The sequence below is a fragment of the Idiotropiscis lumnitzeri genome, chromosome 5 (assembly GCF_059441095.1).
Source record: "Idiotropiscis lumnitzeri isolate Australia: NSW breed Sydney's pygmy pipehorse chromosome 5, RoL_Ilum_1.0, whole genome shotgun sequence".
Lineage (NCBI taxonomy): Eukaryota > Metazoa > Chordata > Actinopteri > Syngnathiformes > Syngnathidae > Idiotropiscis > Idiotropiscis lumnitzeri.
In genome coordinates this window covers 3,108,889-3,121,378 of record NC_142395.1, presented here as the reverse complement: position 1 = coordinate 3,121,378, position 12,490 = coordinate 3,108,889, and the positions used below count along the sequence as shown (strand labels likewise).

At 38.2% G+C, this 12,490-nt stretch overlaps 1 protein-coding gene across 7 annotated transcripts in view; it reads left to right on the top strand.

Annotated features, from left to right (window-relative positions):
• ano1a (anoctamin 1, calcium activated chloride channel a) overlaps positions 1 to 12,490 on the top strand; it is an 85,000-nt gene that overhangs the window by 36,295 nt on the left and 36,215 nt on the right. For all 7 annotated transcript variants that reach the window (XM_088296588.1, XM_088296586.1, XM_088296590.1 and 4 more), the window contains exons 12-13: positions 778 to 938; positions 8,321 to 8,406. In XM_088296588.1, the coding sequence (XP_088152714.1) occupies positions 778 to 938; positions 8,321 to 8,406 (247 nt within the window). The remainder of the gene's footprint in view (positions 1 to 777; positions 939 to 8,320; positions 8,407 to 12,490) is intronic.

Genomic DNA, 12,490 nt, shown 5'->3' with positions numbered 1-12,490 from the left:
TGAATTTCTTTAAATAAAAACAACACGACCAAATTGTTTAGGGTAGGTTTAGGTTATACAGCCTTGCAACAGAGCCTTCATCAAGCCACCCCAACACCAAATAAAAATAAAATCCTATTGACATTACCTGATACCTGGAAAAATCTCTGTTAAACAATACAAAGTGCATTGTATTTAATGGCTTGATGGTTCCGTCATGGGTGAAAGGTTATATGTCTGAGAGAAGACAGAGAGTATTCTTTAATGGAACTTACCCTGATAGTACGGGATGGCAGTGAGGGCTACCTCAGGAGAGCGTGTTAGAACATTTTTTGTGTTCTTTTTGACCAGAAGACCATTACAATAATCAAGTCTACTGTAGATAAAAGCATGGATGAGGTTCTTGGAAACCAAAGGACACCAGTAGCTTTAAATCCATTTTAATGGCTTTTTTTAGCAGCTTCTCTTTATTTGCTACGCTATATTCGCATGAATCAAACCTTTTTTTTTATGCCTATGTATGAACAATTCTATTTGCTATGAGTCACCAGTTATTTAACAGCTGAAATGTCTTGTGTTATCATTCCTTCTCACTTGGATTTTTTTCTTCCAAAGAGTGTGGAATGGTCAAATGCATGATTAGACCATCCCACACTCTAAGAAAAGAAAAGCAATATGTATTGCCCCATGGACTGCAAACAACAACGCAAATGTTTATCCTGGATCATTATAATCATTTGGAACACCATTTTCACTTAATAGTTTTCTTTGGTGTGCTCTAATTTTGTGTCCCTGTAGTATGGAGATTTGTGATCCGAGGAACAACATCACAATGTGCCCACTTTGTGATCGCGCTTGTAGCTACTGGAAACTTGTGACAGCATGTGGTACTGCCCAAGCCAGCCACCTCTTCGACAACCCTGCAACTGTCTTTTTCTCCATCTTCATGGCTCTGTGGGGTAAATACATTGCATTTTTTTCTTTTATCAAAAACATTCCATTGTTGATTGATGATTCATCATTATGGATACAGCACTTTCATAACAGCTGTAGCTCTAACAATCACTTTACAGGACATATCACATGATACAATAACAATAATACAACCTTAATAGGCCGACGTACTCTCTTTGAAGCAGTTATAAAAGTATGTGTATTCTGATGAGAGATGACACGGTATGAAAATGTTCGTATTGTGATTATCATAACCAAACTTATCACAGTATTAGTATTATCACAATTATAGGACAATGGTTTAAAGATGTACTTTGATTTACAAGGTTCTAACTCATGAATTTAAGTTGAGTATCCTTCCATCAATCCACCATCAACAATCCACCCATTGTAGAGTCCCCTCCCCCCAACCACTTTGTGCAGTTCTTCCTGTGGACTTCCAAGATGTTTCTAAGACAGTCAGATGCTTATTCTCATCTTTTTATTTGTATCACCCACCAGAGTTTTTAAACGGGAAATCAACAACTAACATTTTCTTTAATATAATATGTTTTATGCACTGCCACTAGTCTAAACACAAAATTCTGATTGATACTATATTTGTGGAACATAAATTAGGTTGGCAGCAAAACTTTGCCACTTTCTGTCGACTGAAAATGACAATAACTGCTCACCTTTTTTTTCTGAAGCTGAGCTCTCTTTTGCTACTCTTTTGTCCTTTTTCCTACTCTTTGTCCTTTTTTCCCCAGGACTAACGCTTGACTGACACATGTCATGGCCATTCAATCAAATTAAAAACTTCTAGTAACTCCTTTCCTGAACCATATAGGATGTTCCATTTAATCTTCCCATCTCTTCTTCAGTTCCATTTAATCCCACCCAAGTTTCCAATTGTTCAACATTTTCTGATCAGTTGTATCAAATGCTGCACTGATGTTAAATATGACTAGCAGACCTTCCCTGCATCAGTATTCAATCTTATATCATTTAGTAATTTAATAAGAGCTGTTTCAGTACCGTGACAAGGTTGGAATCCTGATTGGAATTGATCAAAAAGTCCGTTTGAGTTAAAGAATTTTCTGAGTTAATAAAAAAACACTCGACAATTTTGCTTATGAAGGGAAGCGTTGAGCTGGGGCTACTTTGCTAACAAGGAGACATCCAGCCTGCAATTGTCTGGCAACCAGTTCAGAATGTACCCGGTGTACTGCCTGTAGGCATCTGGGATAGGCTCCAGCACGCCCGCGACCCTCGTGAGGAGAAGCGGATTGGAGAATGGATGACCCTTGTGAGGAAAAGCAGCTAATGATAATGGTAGAATGGATGGAGACACCCAGCATTCTCTTTTTTAGTAGGGCCTTGGCGGTTTTGGAAACTTGCGTGACTGAAGTAAGCCGTTGATTATTTGCTGTAACTCATAACAGATTTCACAATAATTTTGAAAAAGTCAGATGTTATTGACTCGACAGTAGTTGATGGTTTCTACTGCTGAACTAAACCGGTTAATAGTGTTTTGAGCCACTGCAGCAAACTAAATTAAAATAAGTGCTGCATGAATTTGTAAATTTCCTGCTTTGTGACCTGATGGGTTGTACTTTTTCACCAAAGTACAGTGCAAATTCATTGCATTTATCTGTTGCGAGTTTAATTTTTCTCCACTTATACTCCGCTTTTCTGCAATTTTATTTCAGTCATTCTGCTTGTAGTACTTTTCTACATTTGATATTTTCCAGGTGAATTTATGCAGAAATTCAACAGTCTCCGCATTCACAGTTGGAGATAAAGCCATGATTTACATTACCGTTTTGCTTGTGTCCTCGTTTATACATCTTTCCTTTATTTTTAAATAAACACTGTGGTTTTGGGAACTTTTGGGATTATTTGCAAAGCAAAGAACACACATAAATTATCTGATATTACCATATTTTTAACATCAACAGATTGATTTAGAGATAATGATGTCCTTGAGTGTGTTGGACATTTTGCGAGAGACCAAAAGTATCACGTATCGGATAAAGTTCTTTATCCAAATCTTTGTCAATGTGAATGTTAAACGGACACTTGCATGATCTTAACATTGGCACTTATATAATAGCTTGCATGTAAAAATGACATCAGAAATAAATTCCACCCTCTTAAAAGACTGATTTAAGTTTTTATTTTTTGTGATGAGATTTACGGCAAATTGGCATGCACCCTTTAGGAGCGCGGTGCGTTATTTTTTCCCACACTCAGCTGTCTATCAGAACAAAGAGGCAAGCGCAGTAATATTACTTGCATTGTCAGTTATGTTGTCTTAAACGATGGCCGATTGCCACCAAAATGGAAATGCACATTACTACTCTTGTCTACTTCAACCTGTGAAAGTATAAAAGCGTTCTGCACAATAGTTTGGATTCATTGTCATCAAACGCGAGCTCATGCGATCAGCTCCACCAAAACCCAAAATACCGTGCCAATCTGAAGCTGAAGCGGACAATCGGATGAATGTGAACATCGGATGAATGTGAACATGAACCCTGATATTTAGCTATGCTAATCTTTTATTAAGTGTCTGGAGGCAACCGGCAACAGGCATGGATGTTTACACCATCTGATCACTCTCATTAAATCAACCACGGAGCGGTTAATCCTTTTTGATATGTTGATATATGAAAATTGATCACTGTTTTTGGGCATTATAAACAATGAAAGTACAATGATTTCCAATGGAGAGTTTGTAATCGGTCCCATTATTTACTCCCAAGGAGACATGGCGAGAGCGGATGGAAGGGGGGGGGGGGGCGTCGCTATATTCCTCATTAAAAGGAGGCGTTTTAAAAGTTGTCACTTATTTTTTACTTTCTCCAAAATGAATGGATAAAAAAGAAAATGATAACTTGTTTTAGTTTCCTGACCAAAAAATGTAAAAACTGAGCTTGTTAGTGAAAAATGGGCCATCTCAGCTGGCTAATTCCTTCAGTTGTAATCAGTGTCAGTACAGTGTCAATACAGATTACAGACAGCATTTCTTCAAATTCCTCCATAAATTTGCATTTTCGTCTGGGAGGTCTATAACTGATTACAACATTCATTTTCTGATCATCTTTTACTAAAAGAATGAGATATTCATAGGAATTAAAATCACTCAATATGTTTGTACACAGAGTTTGCATGTTCTCCCCGTGCCTACGTGGGTTTTCTCCGGGTACTCCGGTTTCCTTCCACATTCCAAAAACATGCATGGCAGGCCGATTGAACACTCTAAATTGCCCCTAGGTATGAGTGTGAGCGCGGATGGTTGTTCGTCTCATGTGTGCCCTGCAATTGGCTGGCAACCAGTTCAGGGTGTCCCGCCTACTGCCGGAAGATAGCTGGGATAGGTTCCAGCACCCCCCGCGACCCTAGTGAGGAGAAGCGGTACAGAAGATGGATGGTTTTGAAATGACTATTTTGTCACTGATTTATCCAAAACAAATTGATGAAATAGAAAATACGAAGTAATTTCATTTTCCTGAAAAAAGGATACATAAATAGAGCTTGTTATTGAAAAATGGACCATCCTGACTGTATGATCCCATTAAGTAAATAATAAATACACATTTTCAGTAAAGTGGATTTAATTCTTCGTCAATATCATTTTAAATATTTTGTACAACTAATGGAATTAGTGACTTGTGGCTTTTCCCTGTCAGAGGTAGTGCCAGCGAGTCGCTTGAATGATATGTTTGGCTCGGTTTCAACACCTACACATTTTTTTCAGGTTAAGGCACAAGGCATACATGAGTCTTATCTAAACTGTATGTTACCATACCCCTAACTGGGATTTAAACCCTGCTTCTGTGTCACCCATCGACCCATCCAGCCATTATACACTTTTTTTTTAGCAATTCTACATAAACATCATGCAAAAATGTATCTCTGACACTGCCATGCCCTGTCTCCTGTCTACTCAGTGAGAGGCTAAGTTGGTATTCACTCCCCTGGGAAAGATGACCCCGCTGTGTTGAATTCAGTTTTTAACTGAAACAAAAAAATCTGACCTAAAAACAAGATGCGCGTATTAATAACAATATCAATGGATGGACAGAACACGGGATTGCTGTGGAAACTAGCTAACCAAATGAGGAAAAATGTCCGATAAAGTGATAAAAATAGATGTCTCCGGGATGGGCAATTTAAATCATGAAGGGGCCCATGATTTTTCATCAGCACTAGCAAGAGACTATCTTAGACTGCACACTTGACACCATGACAAAAATACCATATTAAAATCGGAACAAAATTTGTGCATGTCTTATTGAATCCTCCTATGTGGGTCAATTTCAGATAAATTAAAAAAACACATTTTTTTTCTTTGTTAAATAGCTGTGAGACAAGCCCCAAGGGTTTCCTTGTCAAAATTTCAAAGGCTGACCATTCAACCGAGTGTGGCAAAGCAAAATCCACAGATTTAAATGTAAACTCTAACGACATATGAACAATTAATTCGAAAAGCCTCTCGGAAGGCATGTATCTTTATGACATAAGCCCAAAGCTGCACATAGGATGCTCCTTACTTGCTCTTTTAAGTCAGCCATTGAAAGGCTAAGCATTTTGTGATGTTTTCAGGGATTGAAGTGTGCATAAGTAAAGATTTTGGAGTCGGTTGAGCCCCGTTATTTTGACAATATCAGTGATTAATTTACAATAATTTTGATTGGACTCATGCTCAAAAAGTTGTCAGTGTTGTATTTATTTGTCCAATTTGATATAACGTAGGTGAAAATGCAAGCTAATATAATTTTCCTGAATAAAACAAATGCATAAGTTGAGCTTGTTAGTGAAAAATGGACCATCCCTCCCAGATGATTCCTTTAACAACGTTTACATACAGTCAAGAACCATTTCCAAGCTCTAATATAAGCAATATTCTGGTTGGCCATGTTCATGTTGGCCATGTTCTGGGTGTAATCTTTTGAGTATTATTATTATGATTATTATATGCTCAGGGTTTGGTGTGCAACCCACCAGAAATACACAAGCAGTCGAAAACAAACACGACGAAACTTAGGTACAGCACAGGAACACACTTTTGGAGCAAGGAGGAAACCGACTACTTTATTAGTGTGGTGAAAGATGTGAATATAATGTATTTTATTGTCAGCAAAAGGTCAGAAGCATGAATGATGTCTATTAGTGTCACGATGCTGTCCGGCTTAGATGGGAATATTCCTATTGATCGCAATTACCGTGTATACGGGAGTAACTGTCTGCTCACACATGTAAATCGGTTATTCTGAATGTTTTAGAAACCAGAATTTTCACCTTGGGCCGAATATTGAAAGCACGTAAACATATGTAGTCTAGGAAAGTGAAATAAAACCTTGATTTTCAGGTGTTTTAGAGGGAAATTTTATGATTGTTTTTTTGTCTGTTTTGAGTACTGCTAAGAAATCTCACATAGGTCTGATAATTTCTTTTCCAGCTGAGCCGGGTCATTTTAATTTCATGTTGTGGGTTAAATTGAAAATACTTGAAAAAGGGTTGTTCCTCATTGTTTAGCAAGTCACGGGTTTTATGGTTGATGAAATAGAAAGCGTTTTCTGTTGATGAAAAGCACGGAATAACACTTGAAATTACAACTCAGTTCTTGTCAAGCAAATGCATCATATTAAGAGAGCTCGTCTTAAATAGCCATTGGTGACTCACAAGTAGGTACTGTTTTTTAAGATGCTGGTGTCTCTGGAGTTCCAAAACCTCTCAATCATGCATAATATTTATGCATAAAGCTGTATTTTGGCCGCCCCTAACCAATGTCACGAAGAGAAGTGTTTTTCAGTGGGCTCGGAAATACCTGAAGACGTTAGCTATCGGACAGTGTTTTCCACTGACAAATGCTGTGCAATATTAGATGATGTTCTGTATGGTTAGAAACGATCTCCCATGTCCCAAAACAGGCTGCAACGTGCAGTGATTTTGGAAAGGAATGCACAATTGTTATTCAGATGTATTTTAACCATTCACTTTTGTGTTTTCAGTGGGCCACCACCATTTGCTCTGTCAATAACGCTTGATTTTACAATGAATGCCGAAAATTTGCAATTTCTAACTTTTTAAAAATTTGATTTTAAGCTTGGCTGTTTCAGCGTGTGAGACATATACAGCCAAGGCGGCATAGAAAATAAGTTGTTATAGATTTTTTTTCTCCAGCTTTATTGTCCAATGACAGTGTAGTACAGTAATTCTTTGTTTTTCATGGTTAATTGTGTCAGGTTCGCCGGTCGGCGAGGAGGGGGTGGACCCAAAATGCGAGGAAGCAGGGATAAGGGTAACTTAAAGGGAATTTATTTAACAAAACAAAACCAAAAGGCAAACAAGGTACTAGGACAAACAAACGTGGCAGGGTGCAAAATAACAAAGTCGAACTAAACGTGACTAAACAGAACAAAAAACCGAGGAACAAAGACAGTGACAAAAACTAGGGACAAGGGCAAGGGCAAGGGCAAGGGCAAGGGCAAGGGCAAGGGCAAGGGCAAGGGCAAGGGCAAGGGCAAGGGCAAGGGCAAGGGCAAGGGCAAGGGCGGGAGCGGGAGCGAGAACATGAGCGTGAACGAGATCAGGGAGCGGTCGTGACAGTCCAAACGGAGCAATGCACCGACAATGAGTTGTTGGAGTGAGGTGTTCATATAGTCCAGTAATTAGGGGAGCAGATGGGCATCAGGTGTGTGAGGCTAACGGGGAACAGGTGCGTGGCTGGTGGGGAACGAGTGCTGAGGGGAAACGCCCCTACTCAGCTGACAGAAATAAACAAAGGAGCACATGGCAGGAAGGTGAAGAAAATAACACAAACACTGACATGACCGACACGGATCATGAAAATTGGGACTGGAACCCTCATGATAAGTTGACTTTTTATTATTATTATTTTTTTTATTGTAACATTTTATTTTGGGGGGATTTACAATCTTTAGTACGCCAATCAGTTCACGGGATAAATCCACCTGTGCTCTTATTGGTCCATCTGGCGGCTGGGAACCAATCACGCTCCCTGTACGTGTGCCCTTGGTTGTGTACAAAGCCTCAGAGTCAATTTATCTAAAAAAACAATGCGTCTTTTTTTTATTTTTCTTGGTGTCGTGTTCGCCTGCTTGTCTATTTTATTCACGTTTGTCAGCCTTAACCTATCTGTCTCAAATTTTCTTGTTTGCTCGTTTGTGTTTGTGGAGTGCTTTGTGACTGCGTGTTTAAAAAGTGCCCTATACACAACCTTGCTTACTTCCAATTGTATATATCAATGATGTCATCTGCAACAAGTTAACATCGACAAGTCTTTCAACACACTTCCGACTTAAATACAAATTAAATTATATAACTGTTTTACTTTAGTATGAGTTTTACATTTAACTGTGTATGGTTCATTGTATAGCTGTTCTCTTCATGGAGCACTGGAAGAGACGACAAATGCGACTAAACTATGTCTGGGACCTGACAAGCTTTGGAGAGGAAGAGGAGGTGAGCTGAAGCACAATACATAATTAAAGATGCAGTCCAGATTATTACAAATCTTTGTTTGTTTTTATTCTTTTTGCACAATTCATGTATCATTTCAAAAGTCACATAACAAAATATAATTCCATTCAATTTTACACTGGTCTGCAACCAAAACAAAAAAAAGCATAAACAAAGTAGCTAACATTTTTTAAGGCAGTTTTGAATGTAGAATCCAAATATAATACATAACATGTAAACATTTATATCAATAAAATACATAGTCCTTTTTCAAAGCTAAATTGATTAAAAATATAATTTTGATACCTATTATTGCATAGATCTCAAACCTCAGTGCCCTGTGTTGTAAAATACAACAAATAACATTGATGATATTATAAAGATTTAATACTCGTTCGACATTGAGCTCTTTGTCATGGCTCACGTCAGTCGTTTACGTGTTGCGGTCTTAGAGCTCCTTTTATTTATTAATTGGTTATTTTATGTCTAGATATGTATTGATTGGAATTCAACATTTCTATTCATAGCTGTTGGCTCTTCGCCCTAATGTGGTTCTACTCAAACTTTTGCCAAAAGTCAAGTGTACATTGAAGGACTCATTTTGGGTCTTTCCTGACACTTTATTTCACTTTACCGATTTGCATGTGTAGCACCTCCTGGTTCGCCTCCTCTGTGAAACACAACTTGTTAGTGGGGTCATTTATTTGCAGTGCACTTTACTTGTATAACATTTTGGCTGAGATCAAGTAATATAACGTGTTACTCTCCATTTTTTTTATTATTGTTACAGTTACTCAGCTAGGTAACAGGTTACAAATTTAGGACCTTGACGCAACTTTAATCGAATACGGTTAAAGTAAGTGCGGCTTTCCACCTCACTCGCTGTGTCAGCCACGAAAAGACTGCCAGCGTACGCAAAGGAGCAATAAATAAACAGCCTAATCATTTGAGTTCTCTTGGAAGGAATTTGCTTGTGATCAGGCGGTAATCAGACTCCTTAATGGCTGAGAATTTATTGTTTGTGACACCAATAACTACTTTTTGCATGTAATTTTAATTAATTTTGTGCCATTAATCGCAGAACCTAAAACAGTGGTCATTTTGATTGGCTGCTCACAATCAAAATGCAAATCAGCGGCTACGAAAACGACGTGCAGTGCCCAATGATGTCACGCTATGGCACCACCAATCGGACAAACTACAATACGCGCTCATTTAAAAATTGGCAATTGATGAATGGAAAACGAGCCTTAATATGATCTTCTATTACTGGTATGTGTTTATTTAACACGTCAGGATACAAGATTCAAATTTCAATATTATTTCCCTCAAGCTCCTTTTGCTTTGACCCGGAAGATGTTGTTCTTCTGCGATAACATCTTTGCCATGCTCTTTTGCACCGATTTCTTTTTTCGGATTTGGTAACTGCTGATGAAGATGACGATGATTATTATTATTCATACAAGTATACAAAAATCGGTACACAATATTGAACAGGTAATATATACCACGGGGTATATACAGATGTCCAATATGTTATAGAAGATTGCTTTTATTAACTTTTTTTGTTCAGTGAGCTACCAATCAAATTTATCTACGTATCAATATAACAGTGTTCAAAGTTTTTTAGTTACTGTATTTCCATTTATGGAACAGAATTTAGCGTGAATGAGTAGCAAATGTGTCATGAAAAATATATCGAACAACATAAAAAATGTCCTTGCTTAACTCCAGTACTTAACTTAATTTAAAAGATATTTCTTAGGAATTGACTATCATTTTTTCCAGTTGATATCAATGACAAAAAAAAATTATTTAAGAAATCACATATGGAACAGATTCTCTTTGCATGGACGTTTGTTTGGCCACTGGCACTGCTGCTACAGCATCGTAGAAGAAGTAGTAACAGAAGAAGGTCTTCAAAAGGAGCTCGATGAAAATAATAAAAAAAAAACATTTGCATTTTATTTCCTAACTATAAAATACACACATAATAGAAGATCAAAGGCTTGTTTTCCGTTTTTCAATTGCCAATTTTCAAACAAGAAATGGAGATGGCTCGATCCAATTCAATGGAGACAGCAACACTGCCTACCACGGCCGAGCGATGGGCTTCCTGCATATGAATATCTGCGTTTGTTTCAAAAAGAAATTAATTTTGATTAATTACACACACACTAAATACAAAATAAATCATCACTACTAGATGGAGATTCAATACATCATTGCTTGAACATCTTTTACGAAAATGAATGACTCTCCAAATACATCCGCAACTCGACTTTGGCAAACCAGTGAAGCTGTTTTAAGGGGCAGAATAATTTCATATTCACCATACAAAAAAACGGAAAGGTACAGAACTGTAATCAAAATTGGAAAAGAAAATGAAAGTCCTCGACAACCTATACGCCACCAATCCCACATGAAAGCATTTGTTATGAATTACATAAATACAAAATGGAAGCAAAGGACCTTTCAAAAAAAAAACACCATTTCTTCTTGAAAGACTCAGACTGAATGTATCACATCATAGTAATAGGTCCATGGCACACTTGGCAAAACTGGTTGAACAAACCAAAGACGGGGAAATTGCATCACAATCCAAAATCAATGATTGATTTAATATTCAGTAATTATTATCAACATTATCACATACCCCAAAAATGGAAGATATTTACACATTTTTGGACAATATCAATCTACCCCAATTGACTTTGGACCAAACCAATTCCCTCAAACGGCCATAAACCCAAGATGAATTCTGCAATGCATTATGCTCTAATGCTGCCCCGTAACAAGGCACCTGGCCAAGACGGTTTCCCTGCAGAGTTCTATAAATATTTTCGGTTTGCAGGCTCTCATCTGTGTTAGAACGATAGATGACAACAAAATACCTTCTAGTATGAACACAGCTTTACACGTTTCACATTGCTATTAAAACCTGACAGACTACACTCTGCCATTTAGTTATCATCCTCTCTTTTTAATCAATACATATATAGCAATCATAAGCAAGACACTGACAAACAAAATCAAAAAGGTCATTCAATCTATCATACATTCAGAAGTAAGTAGTACCGTGAACAACATTTTTCCCAGGACATTCAGAACACAATAAAAATTAAATTTGGGCCATTCTACACCAGTGCGGGTTTTACATGTAGCCTCTGCTGTGAAGGCGTAAAAAGACGACTGTGACTTTGTGTGTGCTCCTTTTGTGCTGTGGTTGATAAATACCTCACTACATCTAGTCCACCACCTACTCATCCTGATTTTTTCATTTTATCAATTTTATTTACCGTATTTTTACGGCCATACGACGCGCTGCCTCAAAGGGCGCAACACCAGTTGAGGGTGATATTTCCGTCTTTAATGCATATACTAGGCTCGCCGCATTACAAGGCGCTAGCTCGGCTGCTCGCGCTAGCACGTTCGCGCTAGCTCGGCTGCTCCCGCTAGCACGTTCGCGCTTGCTCGGCTGCTCCCGCTAGCACGTTCGCGCTAGCTCAGCTGCTCCCGCTAGCACATTCGCGCTAGCTTGGCCGATGCCAGTTCACCAGGAGTCAATCCCATAAAGAATCGCTGCCAGAGGTATCACCCCATTTCATTGACAGATGTCATGAAACTAATAGGAATCACTGTCAATAATAATGACTCTAACCAATAAAAGGTGTCTTGGCATTAGCCTACTAGACAAGGTTAGGGGAGGGACTTCACTGGTCACCACACTCCTTAGAGTCACGGTTTCAAATCAAAACCAAAAAAAACTCAGCATACAAGCAAACAATGAAACAAAGAAATAAGATTAACACAAAACATGTATCTCTCATGCCATCAATATACCAAAAAGAAATAAAAATAACACAAAATGATATAGCAATGGCTTCTTGGGAGCCATTAGAGCAATGCCTTCTGGGAGCCACTCAGACTCAGCCAATCACATGGCTGTTGAGAGATTTGCATGGCTGTTTAGAGAGATGTGCTGTTGTGCTTTGGGCTTTTTGTCTGTTGTCTAAACCTGGGACGTTTCTTGCTTGCAATAACATAAATTATAAGACAGACTACAACATTGTGGACAGCTGCCCTT